The 23208-nt window shown below is 43.9% G+C and overlaps 1 protein-coding gene across 3 annotated transcripts in view; it reads right to left on the reverse strand.

Moving 5' to 3' along the window:
* Positions 1–523: 523 nt before the first annotated feature.
* The window catches only part of LOC119174114 (thiol S-methyltransferase TMT1B), a 49029-nt gene continuing 26344 nt past the window's right edge, over positions 524–23208 (reverse strand). Inside the window, exons 1-5 of one of the 3 annotated variants that reach the window (XM_037424922.2) lie at positions 21919–22021; positions 13619–13653; positions 12918–13549; positions 8599–8748; positions 524–1035 (exon numbers count right to left, since the gene is read on the reverse strand). In XM_037424922.2, the coding sequence (XP_037280819.1) occupies positions 802–1035; positions 8599–8748; positions 12918–13400 (867 nt within the window). In that variant the 5' untranslated portion in view covers positions 13401–13549; positions 13619–13653; positions 21919–22021 and the 3' untranslated portion in view covers positions 524–801. Of the gene's footprint in view, positions 1036–8598; positions 8749–12917; positions 13550–13618; positions 13654–21237; positions 21317–21918; positions 22022–23208 lie in introns of those variants that run through there. The other 2 variants (XM_037424923.2, XM_037424924.2) reach the window with 2 other exon arrangements.

Genomic DNA, 23208 nt, shown 5'->3' on the forward strand with positions numbered 1-23208 from the left:
GAAGGCCCTCTCGTGCGATGTCAAACCAGCGACCTCTCAAACAGCAGCACAAGTATACTCAAACAGAGCATACTTGTACGTTTGTTTCGGGCGCCTTTCTTTCTCTTTGAACAGCGTACCTTAAGTGCTTAGCGGAGACAGTTGTAAGCTCATCTTTTCTGCATGTGCGCGCTGCAAGTTTCAAGCAATTCATTGCTGTAGCATTGATTCCTTCGCCCTTGTTGTGAGACAATGCACAATCGACTATTTTTCCTACCCTTTGTCATCTGTACTTTCAGGACGAGAAATTTAACTTTGTGCCAAGCTATTTTTAGGAATAACTAAAATGCTTTCTCACAGTGTTGTGGACCTGCCCATTTATTATACCAGTGGGTCAGACACTTTTGTGTGTGACTTGGTTCGGATAGTGTGACCCTGTGTACGTCTTTGTCCCGAACGTGTGAGTACTGCTCATTAGGCAATATCGTTTAATCAGACAGGGCCGAGACAAACGACATCATAGTGAATAACACAGCAAGCACAGTAAAATGATCACAATGTGCTTTTTATAGGCACAGATCTCTGTAAGGTTCTATTTTGAATATTCCGTATATACACCTCTCCGGCAGGGAGAGTTTTACACATGCAGCGAAATGAAGAAGATGATGCACTACACCAGTGCCTCACTGATGGCCAGGAGGCACAAAAGTTATTACTGGTTGATTATTTGCTTCAGAAGTGCTTCCATACAGGCTTCACCACGTATACCTTGCGGAAGACTCTGGGGTATCAAAATTGAGCTGAGTTTGAAGTATGACTCGGCTACACAGTTGCGTAGCCGTAGACGTGGTAGCTGTACTCGCAGGGAATGTTAATGTCGACATCGTTCACCTTAATCTCAGAGAAACCGGCTTTTGCTAAAAGGACGCCACTGTCTCGGTTCATGTAGCAGCCACCAGTGAAATACTGGACGAGGGGTGCCAGGGTGTCCTGAAGGAACCTTGCTCGGGTACCTTTCGGGTGTCCAACGTGCTCGGCAAACAGCAGACGGCCACCCTGCATGCCAAAAGTAAGGCAATCCTGTTTTTCATGGAAGTATTGTGCATCAAGATCGTGCAAAAGCAATCTTTAGAATTCTACCGAAATTGAATTTCGCCAATGTGTTTAGCTTTAGGTGGCCTGCGCTAATGCGTATTGAATTGAGTTCCTGGCACAAGTTTGATGTTTGTCAGATCTTCTTCAGTGCTAGAGCGGGAACAGCTGATCATCCAATGAGCATACCCGGGTAGTGCTGCAAGTATATCGACATACAAAGTAATGACGATTCCTAGTACCACTTCATTAAGGTCGGGCACGGTGTGCGAGAGAGTTCTACTATACTCAGCCCTTCTCTTTCCTCGAATGTTTACGACAACTGCTCAATATTGTGCGAAAAACAAGGTTGCGCTAGGTGGCAGTCCATGATTTGAAGTAAACAACCACGAAACAGAAAAGCGGCGTCGTATCTGCGTGGTCCAGGGGTAAAGGTCGTCAAAAGACGATGATATTCTGTATGTACAGAGAGAATAAGGCCTTTATTTGACGTTCTGCGGGCAAAAATTGGTGAGTAGGTGCTGCGTGAGATATAGAGGCCATCTTTCAGTTATTTGAAGAAAGGAAGTTTTTCTTGAGCGCAAAGTAAGTGGTAGGTGAGAGCACCATGTAGTTTCAGTTAGAGTTACTGTGTATGCTATCTTTACGTAGAAGAGCTACGCATATGTCCATCATCTTGCCCACTGAGACGTGTAATACATGCAGGAAAGTATTGACTTAATTTGTCGAGAATCATGCACATGAATTGCGACAACTTAAGTTCCGCAAATAGCTCGTTTTGCATAGTTTTCACCGCTTTAAACGATTAGGCAGATGGCTCAATAAAACAATCGCTAGACCCTTCCCTCTGTGTTTTACAATTAACGCAAGCAAACGAGAATTTTCGGCATGCATATGCGCAGCTGCGGGATGCGGTCATCGTGGCAACTACGCATCACTAAGTCACGGCACTGCACAGACACCTCTAACACTGTCGTCCACTTAAAACAGACAACACAGGACAGAATCAGAACACCGACGAAAAAGTACTTCCGCACTCAACGGGATCGCCTTGCTGGACTGCTAGAGCAGTGGTGGGGGTGGCGCTAGTGGCGCGGCGTTCGCAAGCACTCGCGCGGTCGTAAAGTTGGCCTTTCCCAAAAAGGAAGTATTAAGTTTTTTTGTGCAGGTGAGCGCGCTTGGCAAATGGGGGCACGAGCGGCGAGTCCCATCAGTGGCGCAACTCTGCTACCTAAAGGTATCATATAGAGTAGCTCTAGTTTTAGTGAAGCGCAGGAAACACCCGTTTTTTTCGTAGATAGTTTCGGACTGGCAGCGCCGCATAATACTGCGCTCTTTGTGGCTACTCATCTACACATTTTAGAAATAAACATAATGCCTAATGCCTGCGTACTTATTTTATGCCATAGTATGCATATTATTTGTTTTTTATTGAAAGAGTGAGTAAGGTTGAACGCAGAAACCAGATCAAGATAGCTGGTCGCTTAGCAGGGGAGTAAACTCTCGCCATTCTACTGACTCGGGTGACAGAAGTACGCGCGCGCGCACGCACAGTAAAATTTCTGCCTTGAAATTAAGAACGACTATGGTCTTTAAAATCCGCTTATCTCCTCGAAGTGAGTCATGACGAGTTGGTGACGCACTGGGGATCGTTCTTGCTGTAGATCACCCTTAACATAGTACGCTCACGCATGTAAATCAGTGACACCATGTTTGGCCAGTATAACCAATGTCTTTTTTTCCGGTAGAGCCGCCATTTCCGCACCCTTAACTCTGGGGTTGCACCTTGTTGTCGCTGTTGCCACTTTACCGCTGCTTTGTGCGCTCTCACTGCGTCGTAGCTTGTTGCCTGCATCGGCGTTGCCTTCCTCCGTTCAGAGTGCGTTCACGTACGTGTTTATTCTCGATGAAAAAAACGTGTGTCCCGGAAAGCACTTATTCTTCATTGTCATAAGCGTTATCGTCACCCTGAGCAGCACAACACACAGCAATGAACAAGCCCATCAGCATCATTATAGTGATGACCATGAGCATGGCCAAAGGTCAAGACTAGACACAAAGGTGCTTTGCCCCTAAAATTTGAATGGCACAACGGGGATACACGCAAATGCCATAACTACCTGAACATTATTATTAGGACACGCGTTGGTATGAGCAGGACTGTGCCCCTTCTGATAAACACTAGACATGAAAAATAAAAACAGCCTGGTAACAAAATAAGCACATCGAAAACATACAATATTATTGAGTGATATCAGTTGTCACGGCTGTGGCACCACAATAGCGTGAATCTTTGAAACAGGACATGAGAAGGAACGATTGTACACTGGCAGTTTATCTGGAGCATTTTCGTCACATTTATTGTCATGCTGTTGCGACAGTGCAGCATGCAGCTATCACGTAGCTATGGACTGAATGGTTTACTGGGTGACCTCAAATACGCTCACCGTAAAAGCAACAATAAAACTATCACAATTAGCTCTCAGTATATTGATCGCGGTGAGTTCACTCGCCGGTCTTCGACCATATGATTAGCGTGGAAATGCGTCGGCCTTTACTCGTATACCAATTGTACATTTGATATTTCCGGTAGCTATAGTGGTGGCGTTAGTTTTGAAACAAGCTCTACTCTCATCACGTAATATTATGGAGCATTCGAAAACAGCCACAATGTTTCCCGCTCAGTAATACGTGGTTTGTACCGGAATGTACCTCCGTTGAGTTTCTAATCGCTTATGGACATGAGGACCTGATGAACAAGTACGCATGAAAAACCCCGTATTTGTCATGGTTTTCGACACCTCAAGCGAAATTAGATAGAAAACAACCAAAAGTATATCACATGAAAGTACAACACGAGGGACAAAAAAAAAATGAAGCTCCAAATTTTCGCTATCGCCCTTGCATGGCTTTCAGCGTACTACAAGAATGACCTGGGATCTTGCCTAACGCCGCTGATTGTGAGTAATGACTTCGAAACAACCTCTTGTCGAGCGCATCGTATGGCCCAAAATGGTGTCCACGTATTCCACTAAGACCACGTCACGTCAACCCAATAGTGTCAAACCCAAATGTGGTTGCGGTGGCCGTTGTTTTAGTGTCGTCGAAGTGTGTAATGATGGCGGTCGTCATCCGGTACTCCGTCATGCTCAGACGGGTACTTTTCCTGGTTTTGATGCGCTGTTACATTTGGTGCATGCGCCTAAGAGGGAGCACTGCTTTTCTTTGTGAGAATCAGCGCGGATCTGATAGTCACCTGACAGTCCTTCAAACGTGTGCTTGTCGCTGTGCAGAACTGTTGCCGGTCCGCTATTTTAAACTAGTGTGGACGCTGTGGTGTGCATTGTTTCTTGCAGTGCCGTATTGTATGAGGCTATCGAAGCATTTTGCCAACAATGACATACGCGTTCAGAGAGTTCTTCAGGGGGAGAGGGAGGGCAGGCCTCATGACAGTGTCCTATTTTTGGTGGAGTCCGAATGGAAACAAGTTGCGCATTGGATGGAAAAAACGAAAATGATACGATGACGTGCTCTTCACAAACACTGGTCGCTGCTTTCTCGGGCAAAAGGCGCGAAAGGAAATATTTTTAATCACACATCACGAGTCTTAGCTCGTTATCATTGTTAAATAACGTAAATATTCCTAATGCTGCGCATATAAAAATATCACGAAATGTTACATTGAGTAAAGTTATGAGGTAGAATTTGCGCTCTTTATTATAGGTTTAGAAAGGGCGTCCTCTCCCTACTTTGGCTTATCGCGTGTACGCGCCTGTGTGCTGCAATGGTCTACAGCTTCTATAGTTTAAGACTTCAGTGTTTGGGGTGACCTGGAAGGCCCCTCAAATTCTTTAACTTACGCCAAGGAGAGATAGTTGCATGTGACTTTCAGAGCGTTCCCATGTACATGGAAGTGATTTGTGGGGTTTAACGTCCCAAAACCACCATATGATTATGAGAGACGCCGTAGTGGAGGGCTCCGGAAATTTCGACCACCTGGGGTTCTTCAACGTGCACCCAAATCTGAGTACACGGGCCTATAACATTTCCGCCTTCATGGAAGTGAAACATTGATGTCTTCCTAATGATAGAAAGACCTTCTTCTGTCACAGTGGAATAGATTTACTTCAATTTTCGAGGGCAACCATTGAGTGCATGCGGTCGCTCTTCGTAATCTCTCCGGGCTTTGCAAAGCCCCGAGTTTTACGTAGTTGGCGTTGGCGTGCGTTTCTGTATGTCTATCTTCAACCAAGTACGCCAACATTGGCGGGGTCTCCAAGTGTTATTTTGTTTCTTCAGGCCCATGGACCAACGGCGTTTTCTTCCAGCACTCAGCCTCTTATTTCATAACATACACGAGTGCCAAGGTAATGCCGAAAGTGTCTGAAAAGCAGCCTTTAGTAAGCGCACCCACCCAGAAATTTCAGTTTTTTATGTGGGCTGTAGGATGTTGGGAATAACAGCCGCCTCTTGCTATTCAGGAGTATCTTTTAATTTACTGACGGCATGGCACAAGAGCAGAAGTCCTCTTAACACGATATGGCACTTAGAACTTGCGCAATATCTTTGCACAAAATATGGCCTTCGCAAAGCTTCCGTTTACCGGATAGCCTGCAGTACAGCTTCACGGCACCTTAGGTGTCCGAAAAAGGTTGTGGTAGAGACGACAAAATGACCCAGATATGCGAGCTATGTATATCGTTTCAGGCCAACGCCCTGTGCATAACACGGTTAAGCCGACCAAGTGCCTGTCAAAGCACAAATGGCAGGAAATTGGACATTGCGTGGTAAACGGAGCTTTTACTCGTGCCTTCTCACCGAATTAGAGTTTTCAAAACGCAGCCTTCACATCCTTTACAACTACATTACGCAGCCAGTCCGAGAAGCCATCATTTTGTGGGGCGAAGCAAGCGCCTGTTCTTGATTTACTTCAATCTATAGCGCAATAGATGCAGGAACGCAAGGTTGCGTGTCACGTTTTCTTTTACCAAGATTATTATTCAATCCCACAGACTTTTCAACGGCTAGATGATTTTGTCATTCAACATTTTCCTAAGCTGCTGCTTCACAGTTTCTAATTTTTTTGTTTGAAATATAGTTTTGACAATCTGGTCTGGCGCATTCTTGGGTTAATTTTCGATGTGCTTGTCGAATACCTCAAAACTATCATAGGGTCTTGTATCGTTGGATGTAGCGGTTCACGTTTGTGCCTGTGAAGGCCGACTTAGAAAGCCGTACTATATCTGCTGCTTTATTAGCGTAGGAAAGATCAAAGACTTAACAAAGTGCTGGGAATACTTTCACGTATATGATATTTCCGTGCTTTTTTCAAGCATTTATATTTCTGGTTCGCAAGAGAAATTTCGGAACATACTGTTGGAAATTCCTCTTGCGATGCCCATGGCACGATCAAGCCCATTCAGTCGGTGTCATGATGCATTCTGTGTCTTCGGATGCTTCAGGACCGTCTTGATGGCCCAATCGATGGCCCAAGTATGAGGTTTCCCCTACGAGGCATGTATGAGGTTCCCCCTTGCTGTGTACAAATTTAAATGTCGCGTGTCTCTGTCGTAAGAAATGCCCACAGTTGTGCGTGACGTGCTTTAAGAGACTGAACATTCCAAGGCAAAACAAGGCACTCTGGCTCTCAGTTCAGAAATCTAAGGTTAGGTAGGAGGTTGACCAGTTCAGCGCATCCATGCGCGGGCGTTGAGTGCCCAAATTCACAGAAATAGTTCATGCTTCTGACTCTGAGGACCATATCAACGCGTTTATTGAGGTCATCGCGACACTCTGTGCTTGTAGTGAGTTGACACGAGGCCAGCGGTTCAAGTTCGACGTGTTTTTATGTGCTTTTTAGCGTTGATTTCCGACGTCCACAATTTTCGCAGTTTCGGTGTGTTCACATGAATATTAAAATCCAAGCGCACAAAATAACAAGGACCAAAAAACACGCATGACACACAGGCACTAACCTTCAACACTTTATTGACGCCAGCGAAACAGAAGACGTGACTCTAAGGAACGCCGGAACAGGGGCATAAAAGCAGCGAAATAACATTGAAAGTCAGCGCTTGTGTGCCACTCATGTTTTTTGGTCCTCCTCATTTTGTGCGTGTCGAGCTTATAGATTATGACACCCACCAACATTTCTTGCGTGTGTGCGAGTTGCAGACATGCACTTACACTTTGTTTTCCCCTATGTTTACCTGTTGCAACCACAGGTTGGTTGAGAGCACACGTCGCAGCGTCTGGACACGACACTTTTGCTGCCATTAGTGGCACGAACTCTCTCGCATCTTGTGAGGGCCATGAAAATTTCTGCACTGCTCCGCAATGCCATGCACAAAGTGAGCCCCCATAGCTGGAGCAGCGTGCTAGGCATAGGCAGTATGCCATCGCGTGGCTGAGCTAGCCGCACATGTCGCAATGAAGTGTTTGTCGCGATGAAGCGCGCCTACAGCCCCAACTGGTTACTCGAAAGCAGTGAGCAGTTAGTACACCAAGTATATCTGGTATCGAGGCCCTGCACCAGTGTTCTCGCATTTCACTGATTTTTTGATTACCAGCCGTGGATATCGATGGTCCGTACAGGTGTTTTCTCCAAGAGAGTGTTGAATTTCTCCTTAAACGATAAATTAGTGGCGATGCCATCGCAAGTAGTGAATCTTTAATTATGTTAACAAGCGCAAGGTGACACCTACATAACGAGGAGTCGCATAGACAGGACGAGCGCCAGACCCCAATTGAACATGTGCTTACGGAAATGATGTCAACGCCCACGCACATGCAGGACCCACGAAAAGAAGAAACTGATGCCACCGTTAAAGCTGGGAACTACCATGCCACTTCAGATGCACTTTTCTTTGCCTTAGCATAAGAGACCAAGGGAAGTGTACTCACAAATATCCGATTAAATCTAATACAGAAAGCCTCCAAAATATATTTAGCTTATTGCAGTGCCTAAGAAAACTGCGCATGCTGCAGGTGCCCTCAAAGTGTTCACTCGTAACGCCAGGGAAAATGAACAATGACCAACACTTTTTGCTACCACGCCACTTTCTTGGGCTTTGGAAGCTGTGTCATACCTTCTTGTTTTCTTTTTTTTTTCGGTGAAGGTATTGCATTGATATCCGCGTGCCACCTTTGCGTAAGACAAATGAAATGTGTGGCTACCGCATTGCTCAGTATTTGTAGTCACAAGAAAGAACCATTTATTAATTACCACAAAATAAAAACATACTTACGTGGATAATTAGCTTTCTAAAAATTTATCCACTTGTTACCTTCTTATGCTTCTCACATTTTTTCCTTCTCACTGCAAAAAAGCCTTGCTAACTTTGTCGTCCGAAATAAATATTTAGGGGTCCAATCTACACTTGCAATACAGATTTCAGAACACAATATCTCCTTTTTACCAAAAACCTTAACACTTTGTTGGCGCACTTCACCTTTGCAGATATTAGCTTAGTACTTCAGCGGCTACCGTGGTAATAAATGGGGACACTAGTTCAAAGTTTTTCTTACCTTTCGAAGAACGCGCTTGATTTCGCTTAGGAGCTTCTCGCCATCCTTCGCAGTACACAAGACATACGTAAGAATGACAGCGTCGAAGTGGCCATCCTGTAGCATGTGCATGTTCTCACCATACCCTCGAATAGTCCGCACCAGCTCTACCTGCGAGGAAGCAAACTAGCATGTAGGCAAAGCGCAACACACGCTACGAGGGAACTTCATGACGTACATGCGTTTTTTTTACACATAAAGACCGAAATAGGAATGCTAACCAGCTCGCTAGCTAATATGTGCGCAAACTAGTGAAATATACTGTGCAGCTTTTTAAATGAGTTGAATGAGTGTTTTGCCATGTCGTATAGGCCTCGAGATCTTGGAGTGGCGCCCTCTCGCATGTGACGTCAGCTTGCGAACTTCGCTCTCAACGCACTGCAGCAGCCACTGCTCACTGTGCGCGGATTGTCTGCTTCTGGCGGCAACTTTGTCGAATGATCAGCCTCGGGAGGGTGAACTAGCGCCCACAACAAATGTTTTCGAGTGCAATTATGAATTTGTTTTTGTTGCAGCCGAATCGATAGGGCCAAGATACCTCCCAGATGGCCGATAAGCACGCCGAGGCCACCGACCGTATTGCTGATCAGATAGTGAGACAATGTGTGGGTGTTCTCGCTCGACATCTGCAGTTTCCACCGCACGATATTTAGTTCGGTTGTTTCAAACTTTCAATAAGCATACCTTGTACAACATCTACAAGCATGTAGCTACAGCTAAAGAAACGTCGCGGTGTCTCATCGACGGCACGGTGTTGTACGACGCAGGCCACGTTGATGAATTTGCGGAGCTGATGGCCTCAATGATGATCGCATCACCGTCGCAGCTCTCGTCCTGCAAACATGTGCACTTGCGCACCAGCCACACAATGTCCTCGTGGCGATCCAGTGCTGCCCAATGGTGAAGTTCTGCCCTGTGCCTCACTGTGCTTCGTTAACCCGTGAAGAGAACGTTAGCTTTCACAAAAGTGCTAAAGAGAAGGGCACGCCTGCCCTTTTTTTTTCCTAAGGATATTGTTTTTCTGTCGTGCAATAATAGTGAGAGTGAACACGAGGATATATATGAGAATCGCTGATTCCCGCCACTCTGTAGCATTCCCAAACAACAATTGAGAGCAGCTGTTTGAATTGCTGCTTTGGCAGTGAATCGACCGTTCTTGGCCTCTACTAGAAAGGCAAAACAGCATCAAAGTCCCACGTTTCACATAATTGTGCTTGGATTGCGATTGTGGGCGTCGGCAGGGCGCAAGCACGCGTTGTATAGCAGTAAAAGACGAGTTGAGGTGCTGGTTTGACTCGAGAAGGGGGCAAATTCCACCTTAAGGCACTCCCTGGCCGATGCAAATGACTGCAGTTTGTCTCAGTTGTCTTTGTTCAATTGGAGTGATATCATGAAGTAATTTGTATTAAGTCAGCATGGGGCCGTAGAACAGGTATCAGAATTTAACAAGATATACCGTGCACGTCACCACAATGATTACGTGACAGCCTTTAGTGATTGTGCACTAACCAGCAAAGCAGGATTCGCTTATCAATTTATGGTTAGCAGCGCCCTGGGGGCCCACTTGTCTTGATCAGTAAACTACGTATATATGTACGTACACGAACCTAATAAACTGTAGTCTCAAATGTCCTGCGTTACTCAGCTGCGCTCACGAGGCGCGCTTATACCAAAGGTGATTCGGAGGCCGCGTCGTCGGCTCCCTGTCTTGGTGCCTTCGCGGTAAGATGGGACGGCACATAATCTGATGTGAGTCGCCCACGCCTGTAGCCTGCGTGCAATGAATAGTTAAAGTACTGGCGAGGCGCCTGAAACACGGTTGCAAGCTTACTGATAAGTGCAGTGTACGGCGGGTATAGCAGAACGCACTGCAAGCGAAGTGCTTGCTGCACACGGTCCATGAAAGCATGTGGCGCTTTTCGTATCTTGACTATCCGAGTTTGACTATTTACTTCTTCAGCTTCGAGTACTTGGGATAGTTGGCCTTGGGAAACTTGGGAAACTAATGGCCTTTTCAGGGGGGGGGGGGGTGATGATAGAGAGGCACGAAGGAGTACTCCACCATTGCGCAGCACTCACCGCGAAGACAGGTGGCCGGATTTTTTAAAAAACGAAGCGCTGTGATTTTCAAATAGCGTTAAAAGCAAACACACATGGTTGTCAGAACAGCGTAGGTAGCCACCATGCACAAGATAGCCAACTAAACTCCGCATTTTTCGAGTTTTATGGCAACGGTCGTTTCTATACGGCGCCGCGCCTCGAAAGCGCACGAATCTTCGAACTGACGTCATACAAAAGCGGTTCGCAGCACCGCCATCGGTCGCACACCATGCCGATTGCTTGTGTGTCCTATAATTGGGAACGACATCTCTAGGGGGCACTACCTGTTGCTAGCTTATCACAACCGATCAAGCAGACCTACGTCTGTTTCCAAGAACGGCTTAAGAAACGCGCCTATTGCAAGGAATATATGTGACCATTACCACAAAACAACTCAAAGCATTTATAAAAGCCGTAGTGATAATAACAGGGTGCGCACAAGGCAACATCATTTCAGATGTGGTGTCACATTGTTACGGTGTCGTATAGAGTACATACTACACAATGCAAACGAAGTTTATAGAGCTGTATGGCAAGTCGGCCAGTCGCAACATTACCGCAGAGAACGAATTGAGTTCTCGCACACAGTCTACTACAAAGTCATGCGTCTTAAAGATCTGAGCTTCCTGGACCTTCGACAAAATGCCGACGGGTGCACGTTAAAGAACCCCAGGTGGTCAAAATTTCCGGAGCCCTCCACTACGGCGTCCCTCATAATCATATGGTGGTTTTAGGACGTTAAACCCCACAAATCAATCAATCAATCAAAATGCCGACAGTGACATGACAGAAGGCTTGAACGTCTGGTATATCTAAAAAAGACTGCCGAACATTTCTGACATCATCGGGTGCAAAACATACTCTGTCAATTAATCATAGAGCGCCCGCAAATGCAAAGAGTGTGGAAATTGTCACAGCGCCAATACTGTTGAAACGTGGACGTGTGAAAAATAAAAAAACGGCAGCGCAACATTTGTCGCCATCGGGAGACCTGACAGCAATTGAGAACAGGTATCGATCCATAGTTTCATGACATTCACTTTGGCAACGCCATATATATCTTCTCTCTCTCTCTCTCTCTGTGTGTGTGTGTGTGCGTGCGTGCGTGCGCGCATGTGTGTGTTCGTGCGTGCGTGTGTGTGTGTGCGTGCGTGCGTGTGTGTGTGCGTTGTGTGTGTGTGAAGAAACGAATAAATGGCAGACGTCCGAGTTGTCGAGAAGGTGTGAAGTGGTGTCCCACAGGTGATGGGTTCAAATCTCTGTTGTAGTTACCGCATCTTAGATGAAGGCAAGGATGCTCTAGGTCAGGCACTATCGGCATCAAATCGAACTCCAATAGCGGCAAGCATTCACAATGGCGTATATAGTGCGCACGCGCAGTCCAGACATCGCCATGGACCTGCACGCTTTTGCGCAGTACTGCCAAACTAGCTGTGTACTGATGCAGTGACGATTACTAGAGTGCGTGGTTTAGGCCACTGGTAAGGCTTACTGCCGTTCCCGTTTCATTTTACGCCAAAAGTACTTAGATTTAGGAGCACGTTAAAGGACCCTGTGTGAGCTAAATTACTGGTGCCATTCTCTGGGCAATGTGTCGTAATCTCACCACGGTTCTGGGACTGTTAGAGCCGTGAAATTTTTAAATGCAGTAATTGCAGTTGCATTAAGCCGTACACAACCAAACCTTAGATGCTACGTTTCAGTGTGCGACGAAACTTTACCGTAGCTTAGCTTACAACCATTGGCTGCAGCTTGAACTGAATCTGATGAAAATTGTTTTTATGTTTATACGCATAGGCATTAGGTTGATTCAAGAGGGTAACCTGAAAAGCACCGCTGCTCACGAGGAAATTTTGCATGTGCATAAAAATTAAATTTGAAATATAACTTGCAAAGCACCCTAATTTAATACATCCGAACCTGTAAGCATGCAGTCACACTCTCAGGAGCGCGATTTAAGATCAATGTAGTGCACATGACACTGTTTCCATGATTGTGCTTTAATGTGAGCAACGATGTTTTGAAGTGCTTTTCGTTGGGACCAGTAAACAAATTTGTATGCACTGGTCATCACATGGGGGGTAGCCACACTAATTAGTTGAGTGTTGAGAGATTTTAAAGGGCCAAGAAGAATACAATGATGCTGTGAATATGCCAAAATGAGTAAGTAAATGTATTACCTTCTTGTTTGCAGCCAGGTTCTTCTGAAATTCTGGATCGAAGCTGACGTTTGGCTCCAGTCTCCAGTACTCACACTTGCGGTGTATATAGGGCATGTTCGGTCCGTAAGCAGCGCCGACTTCAAGAACACGCACAGCTCCTTGTGCTCTCAGTGAAGCGTCTTGAGACACAATATTATCAAGTCCGGTCATGACCACGCGCCGCACAGAGCCATAGTCGTCGTACCAGAGGCGCTGCATCACCAGGTAGATGAAGGCGAAAAATATTTCTCGTACGCGCAGACTAAGAGCCAGTGCCGGAAAAATCAGTATTCCGGATAATCCAATCAGGCAAAAGCAAACATGGCCCAAGAATATGCGCATCCAATCGAACAAGGAGATGCTCTCCGCCGTGGACAGGGTTAAGGTCTTTTCTTGGTGTGAATGACATTGCTCTGTTTCCTTTGCTAGAGCTGTTGCGGTTAGAGTTCTAACTCTCGACATTTTAGGTCTTGCCTTCTGTTATTGTATTTTTTGTTCTTTCTGTGCTTTTGACCAAAATTTTCAAACTCTACAGCCAAGTCCTGCCTGGTTAGCAGTGTTTGAAGTCTTGACCAGGCGATGGTTCGGTGCGATTACTGTTGTGGGCCGTGCTGCAAAAATACACAAGCGTTTACGCGTGCGTTTGGACAGCTTGAATGTCATGTGAAAATTAAGCTTACCTTAACAAGTTCTCACCGCTCAGATAAAGGACTGCCTAAAAAAAGAAGATGGAAAAATTGTTAAGAAAAAGTTTAAGTGATTTTTAAAAAATACAGCGAGCGATCAAATCGTACCACAGGAGACGGCTAGAAATCACCATATTACTGCAAAGATGTGCTGAACTTGTCAAATATTCGCCTACCACCTTTTTCGGGGTGCACAGAATTGTACCTAGCTATAAGACCAATGGGCCTCCATGGCGGCGCCGTTGTTATCTGCTGACATGAATGACGCGCCTTCGATTCCGGGTGCGACGGTCACATTTCCATGGAGGTGTAATGATGCGGTACTGTGTACTTAGAGTTTGGCGCACGCTATAGGAGCCCAGGGTGTTGAAATTTTCATGAATCTCCACTATGACATGTGTCATATTAATATCGTCGTTTAAGGACGTAAAATCGTAGATATTATGTTTACAACGAATGTGATTTGAACTCCTCACAAATGACACCATGGTGCCTTGTCATTAACCGCAAATAACTTTTCAGAAATGTTCACATCGTCCAGTGATTGAATGCCCTTTAGAACCAAGTGGGTGTGGACTCGTTTTCCAAGCACTACCGTAAAAAAGTTTTTTTTCTTTCTTCTGAAATGCAGAAACGCTCCTGTAGGGCACTACAAAACTTCCTGTGCAACTGATGACCTCATTCGACATAATTAAATTTAGTGCCTCCATTTTGTCGCCACACAGTTTAACCTAATACCATTCGGAGGTGAACGTAATAACAAAACAAACTGAAATTCTCAATCATAACACAGAGGCAAAAGAGCTACCCCCCACCAAACCTGTCAATTAAGACAAATGTATCTAGATTGTGTGAATATATGGTAAGGCACGTATCATCCTTGAAGAAAGCTACTTCGATCGCAAACACCTCGGCAGAATACCTTCGTATCGAAGGCATTTGATACGAAGGTGTTCATATTGCTGACGCTTGCCTTTCGAAGCTCAAATACACGGCCAGTTTAATGGCAGGCTCACACACCATCTACAGGGCTGATATGGCATCCACTCAGCACGCAACTCTTCTACAAAAGGCACAGGATTCAGAATGAGCTGACGCCTGCCATCGAATCAAAACCATGAAAATGAATTATTGCACATGTTACGCAGCGTGTTAAATCTTGAATTCATCTAATGCTGGCAGGGGAGTCATTCATCAGATTTCTACCGACCACAAAGCTTAGAGTATAGTCTATTTGGCTTTGTCAGACAAAACCCTAAATAAGCCTTCGCCACAAACAGGGGTACTCACGTGTCTTATTACTTTAGCTACTGGTGCAACATCAACCGAAAAAAAAGGCCGTTTTGTGCTGCAAACTCGGCTATAGAGCAATGATCTACAAGGCGTGCATCAACATCTGTGCGAGAACTATGGCATTCACAACGCAGCCCGCCTCAATCGTGTAAGTTAATTTTCATGATGAAAAATCTGTCAGCAGGGGGTGTCGCTGGAAGCTAAGTTTCACGAAACGGTCTGATATTTTTCGAAACGATCTCTTCACCTGCTCCCTTTCTTCGGTTCAGAAGGAGACACTAAGTCATATACACGTACATGGTGCTAACTGCTAAACCCTTCAGCGGCGCGGAGGATGCATGTGTACGCTGCTTTTTATGCTAATGGTACGAACTTCTGGCAAAAATAAAAATACACACTGCCCGTTAGACAAAATGAACCTTTTTTAAAGTCAATATGCCTTGACTGCAGTGTTTCTGTACATAACCAGTGCCGATCACTCTGATGAAGGTGCTAAAATGTTCAATAGGCCGTTCGGCGTGCCAAGTTCGAAAACCAACGTTAAAACTATTTCGTTTCTCGGCGTGACATGATTTCAGCTTCTCGGGGATACATAAGGTTCAACTATGATTCAACTGTTTTAATTACAGAATGAAACATGACTAGATGCGCAATATTGAAGTTATAGTTACATGCTGATTGCAATCAATTACTGGAACACGCACAACACATTACTTCAGTTTTATTCTTAGAGTGAAAAATTGAGTGCTTCTTAATTAGTGAATTTGACACATTGATGAAATACACGTATTAATTTGTGTCTGAAGGAGCTAAGAAGGCAATTTTCTGCTTTGAAGAACAGACAAAAACGCGAAATAGCCCTTAAGGCTATTTCGCTATTTTATCTGCTCTTGAAGAGAAGTAGAACTCTTGAATACATTCAGGAATTTGTCTTCTCTTCAAGCTTCCATTTTTCCTTCACCTTCTGTCTTGTTTGGGTTAATCTATAGCTGCGTCGTAATATTATCACCCGAAGAGGTCACCACTGTCAGTTCCGCAAAAGTAGGCTTAGATTTCTGAGCTCATATCAGTGTGGTGTGGGAACGCGTTTCGAACGAAGAAAGTGTCAATGCAACATGAAACTACGCTTTTTATTAACTGGCATTAAATGTCTGGTACTGAGAGAAGAAATCGAGTCCCAGAAAGTTGTTCACCAGGCTTATGAATAAATGGGGTACATTCAATTCCCTGATGATTTTATTTAGTTAAAAGTCAGGCGCTCGTTGAATTTCGACCACGTAAAAATGAGGCCACTGTGGCTTAGAATGAACTCGTCAGTTTGCCATTAACTCCTTTTTGCTTAGCCTGCAGAAATGACAAAAAATCAAGAGCAAGACATACAATGCGGTGTGTATTACAGCGATTAACAAAAGCAAAGACAAGCCACGGTCGTCTACTCTTTGAAAGCATGAATATAATTCAATGCGAAGTGATCGAGTGGACCAAGATCATGTAGAAACGGGCCACAGCAACGGCCTACAAAGAGACTCACGCAGTTGTATTTCACATTCAAAGTTTTGCGCGAAATAGAACGACCTGTGTGCAGGGCTATTTTTCATAGGCAGGAAATGTGCAGCAATGCTTGCAGCCGATGTCATGGTGACGATGACGCATCCAGTAATGCTAGCTTCTGTTTGACCCACAGCAACTTGTGTCTCTAGCGTGCATATAACTCGACCACCTTTTCTGCGTGCAATGTGACAGGTGCTGCATCCATCTGGGAGTTTCACTTGTAGTTGTGGGCTTTGCCCGATAGAAGAACAGGCTGTGATTTTTTTCTCTGTTACTTAGAGTATGTGGTTGCTAAGTCAGGGGAAGTTTCCTTCCTCTTTTCGATATGCTACTTATTTCTTTTTCGGAAGCCTCGTACAAGACAATCGGCACCCATGCGCGTAGCCATAGCAACTGGCGCTAATAACCACTGTTATACATTTTTTACGATTTATTCGTTACGTTGGGGGGTACTGGAAATACGGCTGGGAAAGGTGCAATTTGAAAGATGGCTACCAATTCTTCTTGTATAAGTCACAAGCTACAAATGTTAACGTACAGCTGTAGGCGTTGGTAAGAGCAATAATGCGTGCTCGTTATTACCAAATCATTGCTCACTACTATGAACGAAAAAACAAATATTTCAAGACTAAATATGGGATGAATAAAAGCAGCCGTATCTATGAAACAAATGCATTTTTGTAATAAAAAAAACTATCATGGCCACAGATCAGCCCGTATTGATTCGGAAATACCCTATGCACGCCTATTCAAGATTTTGTGATTTCGCGCTTTAATTTCACTCGTGCTGGTACGACGTGCTCATTGCCTTACGAATCAACCACTGGTTTCCGCCAAGAGTACAGCTTAGGTCCGTTATTTTAAATATGTTTTTGGGTACCGTTCTGTATTATTTTTTTATTTTTCGCTGCAGAACTCTGCGATATGGAGTAGCCGAGGCAATAGGCTCCTCAACCTCTCCACAGCAAAACAGTTAAAACAACAACAACAACAACAATGTTGCTAATAATGTTGTTGAATATTCACAGTGGTTCACGCCGGACGACTCGCGCTGACCTTCACCTGGTTAGCTCGGCGTGTCTCGCAGCCGCATACACCTTCAGACATAGCACCAGTCCACATTGAAGGTCATGCAGCCCTAGCAGCGGTAGTATATTCTGCTCAGCTCATGCCCGGAGGACCCCGACTCGGCTCTTGAACGGGCCGTCGTTGCCGCCAAGACTCAAGGTCCAATGGTGGTCCAATAAACCGAGACGTAAGGTCATGGTAATAATAGATTGCGCCGCCTTGTAAAATAGGGCACCACTGAACCAAGTCGCCCCCCCCCCCCCCCGCCTCTCTCTATTCCGCAAACAAGGACACGCAATAAATTTTCCTTTCTGTCCTACTTAATAAGTCCTGTTTAGTAGGTTGGAAGTATCAAACTTTACCGAAATATGAATTCTGCTCAGGATTATGAACTATAGCAGAGAATTCTGAATCTGTCGCAGTGAGGCGTGTTTCCAAAATTTTACCAAATATATGAATGAAAAGATCTGCCTCGTGATATGTGTAAAGAAGCCGTGTGACGGACCGCGAGTGCACTGCTATAGTGCCACTATATGCTTTTTTTACAACGCTGAAAAAATAACAGTGCTAGATACAGGAAACAACTTATTCGGTGGTTTATGAAAATGCTTTACATCTCAATTTTCGTATTTCGGTTTGCCAGCTCGTAATAAAAATTATGTAATTAAGGAATATTGTTTATTCGTATGGGGAGAAATAAAAAATAGCATGAGTGCCTACAGGCTATTTCAAGTAGTACGCGTTTGGTTCAATGCACCACTGAAGTGTCTTTCATGTTGAAATTCTTGGCTCAATTTATGTGGGACACCCTGTAAAGCCTTCCTTACCATGTGAATACTCACTTGAGAAAATAACGCCGAATAGCACGATAAGAGCGCGATGTTGCATGTGCCACTATGCAGCAATAATTTATTCTCAATTACATTTCGAAGAGCGTATTAGACGTATCTTTCACGCAATCTGTCGAAAGTTAGGTTGCACTCAAAAATCGCTAAGAGTGCATGCGATGGCCCCGTACTAAGAATGTCAACAACAGTTATGGCACGCAACAGTTTGCATACAAAATTTGTATGCACCTTTCTTGTGCTGCTGCATGAAATAATAGTGAGCAAAATATCCTATGCCATGATTTTGACATCTTTTGTCTTTCTATTCGTTCTTTGTGTCATTTGTACGTTTGTTCTAATTTTTTATACTTTATTCATCAGATACCCTGCAGCGACCGAAAGCATTTTAGCAGGTGGCGTTACATCGATAAATGAAGTACATCTTCGTTCGTACACATAATACAACTTTGTACACACATCAATAACTGAAAGACATCTTGGTTCACACACATGATTCCATTTCGTTCACGCGGAAGTATATCTTCGTTCAGGTTAGAGCACCGGATTAGAGCATGGAATAAAATACACCTTAGTTCCCATTATGTACACGCTGTTCAGTTAGCTTATCCTATTGTTTAATTGTTTAAAAAATGAATTGCATACATATTTAATTTATCTTGGTATTCCACGGTTTCGCAACTATATTCAAACCATTCTGAAGGATAATGAGGCTTGTGTCGGTAAAGTTGTCTGTTGATTTCATTTTTTATAGTAAATCAAATAAACAGATGTCCATCTAGGTTTTGGCGATGGCCAAAAAAACACCTACATTCTAGCTGAGCCTTCATTGCAGTGCGGCTCTCCCTCCTTCCCAAGACGAACATGGAAGCACAATTTGCTATTTGTTCAAGAGCAGCAAGATCGCTTCAGCGGGGTCCCACACGGCCCAACCGCACTCAAAAATTTTGCTTCTTAAAGAGCATTATCTGTTATTGTACCTTCAGGTTTTTAGTTTTGTTCTCTTTTTTATCTTGTCCGTGCCTGAAAACTACGCGCTTGGCAAAAGACAGTTCAGTCACAATTAGAAAAAAATAATGAGTGAACGAAACAAGAAAAATCGCGAAAAAAGACAATTTGCCGCTGACTGCAAGCGCTATCACATCCGTCTGAAAAAGGCTAAAACCTGTAATTCACAACTGAAAACCAAACTTATACGCTGCAGGCGCGTCTCCTTGCTGTCTATCAACGCCCCATCTATCATGACATGAAGTCATCGTCCACGCCCTTCTCAATGAACGACTTTCAATCAATATATTTTTCATCAAAGGTGCGAGACTCACAAGAAACGAAAGTGATGTTTTTGGCACTTTTTACAGCAGGCAGTCGCAAGGAGGGTCATATATTTTACACTCCTACTGATGAAAACGTTCTTTAGAACCAAAATAATTACAAGAACGCGACTTTTTTCCTTCAAACTTATGTGGTGGACTGCCGAAAACGAAAGCAGCTGCAGAATACCACTACTTAGCTTTTATTACTACGTGGGTTATGTGGTCAGTGTGCATTTAATTTTCGTTCCTGCACTCTAAGTAAAGAAAACAAAACAATTGTCACCCTTTTCACCGAGTCCAGATGACATGTCATATGCATTAACGTTTTTAATGATAAAGGATAACTATCTTTTGGAGGTTCGTGCTGCCCTTTGCACAAGAGAGACTAAAGAAGACTTTCTGCTCCAACTTAAGGAAATATGCTCATGTTAAATCACACTAGGAGCATATTTTTACTAGTTTATTCCACACATGTTCTGCCTCTGGGATATAAAGGCGATGCGAAGAAGTTCAGTCTGAGAAATTCAAAGAGATATTTTAGTGCTGGCTGGCTAAAGGTGCTTTGAAAAAATGTAGACATGTAGAAATTTCGCTGTTCTTATTGAGCATCTTGCCCGGACCAGTCATCATCATTTCACTGACATGTGTGAACCACTTCCCTCCCACGCAGCACACGTACGCTACAGTCGAAAATTTAGTTCTGCTTGTGGAAGGTATTGGGCTAGGCACAATCCAAGAAAAACGCTAGAGTTTAACACAAAAAGCAACAAGCGCGTAGAGTTGACCGCTAATAACTCATGTGATACACAAAATACTGGAACACGCAGCGAAAGCGAGTAGCAAAGTATGTAATGTGTAAGAATTATAGCACTAGTGCGCGTTCCTCCACGTTGTTTTTTTTTCCTCTCTTGGCCGTTTAATTCCTTGTTGTTCTTGTTGATTCCATTGCCTGCGCTTCTTTCATTTTTTTTTCTTTCGTGCACTGGAAGGATTATTTGGACCTTACATAAAAGTGAGGTTCTATCCTTTCATTCGTTTACGAAAACATATTTGGGAAAATAGTCTTCAAGAGAAGCTTCAAAGTTGCCATTCATGGGAGACATTTACATAGCATATTATTCCTGCCAACGGCAGCATTGCAGTGATCTCGTTTGTTTAGATCATTTATTCAGATGGTGTAGCTGTAAAGTCGTAAATTAGTGAGAACGTTCAGTTGGCTAGGAATTGTTCGGTCTCGTAATATATCAATTAATACTTTTGCAATACCAATTTCGAACGCGCATAAATTAGTGGCCAAACTATACCTTTAGACAGCGTGAAAGAAAGTCGCTGAAGCTTGGTAAACTTTTATAGGATATTGATTTAGAACTGATGTTTGCATCAATATTACACACACTGCATTGCAATAGCACTTTGATTGTGGTCGTGTTTCCCTTATGTGTCTTTGTCGTTTAAAGCACTCGGTTACAGCACACCGTACACAGAGGAAACGTCATTAAAAGAACATGGCGAAGCCGCTAACGAGGCAGATCTATGATATTACCATGGCCAAAGCAAAGTGTGATCACCGCTTGCAGTTGCGGCTTCCTTGATTGGTACACGTGTGACAGCAACACCTGAACGGTACGAACTGCTAAGTTCAGTGACTCTCCTAAACTACAAGTGAGGGTAATTAACTTCTGCAAAACGCGAATGGGTGATAAAGAATTTTCGTGAGTATTGGAGCAAGCCAAAACAGTGCTAGGCACCCCCGTACATCGGCAGTACCAATAATACAAGACAAAAAGATGGCAGTGATTTCAGGGATATGTGCAATGCAACTTTTGCTCTGACATGTTTGTATAAATTTTATTGAAATTGCGTCGAATAGGATTACTTGTTGCATGACGCGTTACATATTTATAATGAACTATTATCTGGAAATAAATACGACACTTTACCGACAACTCTGAAAATTACGAACGTCGACGCAAATTGAAAGTGCGTTTTTAAATGCAAATTCGGTTAAATGGTCTTCTCATTGAGCTCTGCAAAGTTCATGAATGCACCTATTTTTAAATTTTTTAGGACTTAGACAGCAAGCAAATACTTTTATAAAGTGAACGATACAAATTTCTCAAAGTTCGGATGTGCCGCTACCTATTCCAAATGAGTGATTTCAAAGGTTGGTTGATCAGGTGAAATTTATCTATTAGAACAACTTGCGACAAAGTTCATCGCTTACCCGCAGGATCCTGAAGTGTAGCACGAATGGAGGGCAGACAGCCTAAAAGTGTCTTATATATATAGAGTGAGGGTTCAACAACAAGTTTGGGTAATACACGAGCGAGAAATCTTTTCACGATGAAATAATAAAAATGAAAAAAAATTCAAACTGTATTTGTTAGTGCTGCAGTGGAAATCTAACACGCATAATACAGGGAGAGGCAGAAACGGAAATAGCGTTACCGCAGCTGCTTAGAGAAAGTGTACCTGCCTGCTCGACGGGAAAGGGTAAAAGCGCTCAAAGCGTACGAGCCACTCGCATTTCCAGGCAAAGCCAGGTCGAGGTCAAAACGGCGCCTTCGTTGAGTTTGCGCAAGGGGTTGTTGTACTTGGCGAAGAAATCCGGCAACTGGGAAACGGACCGCGATAAACAAGATGCCCATGCAAAGTGCTGAGGAGTTTGAAAGACTTTCTGCAGTTGTCTGCCAATGGGGGCTTGTTTTCAACAGCGCTTCGAACAGAAGCTGGGAAAAAAGCGTAATCTTATGCACATGGCGCGCCTTTAGTGCTCCCTTATGAAATTGTGTTTGCACAATATAAGCGCCGAAGTTGATGCTGAGTTTGCACATCTTTCAGAAAGGAGCTCCACGTTTTTGTAGTCACCATAGTGTAACGCTTACACAACAATAATCTCTTCCTCGTGTATAACGTGGTTGCTAAAAGCTTTAACAGGGAAAGAGTCGTACCTTACATACATTTCTTATCCCACTACCGGAGTAAGACTTGCGACGTCATGCACAGAATAAGTAGGTAGGCAAGCCAAAAAAAAAAAAGAAAGAAACCAACGCATAAAAGCGTTGTAAAACATATTTGGGGAAACCTACATTGGTGTGCTTTTCTGAGTTCAATTTAGGTGCGGATACTTCTATGCATACACATAGGACAGCCGGGCAGTTTTGTTAATCGAAGATTATAGGATAATAATTGCCAAATTACTGAAAATTTTGATTTTTTCGCCATTTAGCACGTTAATGCGCACTTAACTTAGGTGAATGCACAGCTTTAAGAAGCTGCTAGGACAAGAAAACGCATCTAGTAGTCGAGGTTTCACATACTAGTACCAATGGAAGCGCACCAAAAAGCCCTCTGTTAGTCAGCTTTCTCAGTGAGCAAATAAAAAAAAATATCTAGGCTATCTTCTCTATCTTACACCCGCGTGTGAGCATTATTGAGAAGTCAAGCTTTCATACCGTAGCATACGCAAATAAGGTCTAGTTCCTACTATATTTCCCACTGCCGTGCCCCCCTT

This window comes from Rhipicephalus microplus, chromosome 5, assembly GCF_043290135.1.
Source record: "Rhipicephalus microplus isolate Deutch F79 chromosome 5, USDA_Rmic, whole genome shotgun sequence".
Taxonomy (NCBI): domain Eukaryota; kingdom Metazoa; phylum Arthropoda; class Arachnida; order Ixodida; family Ixodidae; genus Rhipicephalus; species Rhipicephalus microplus.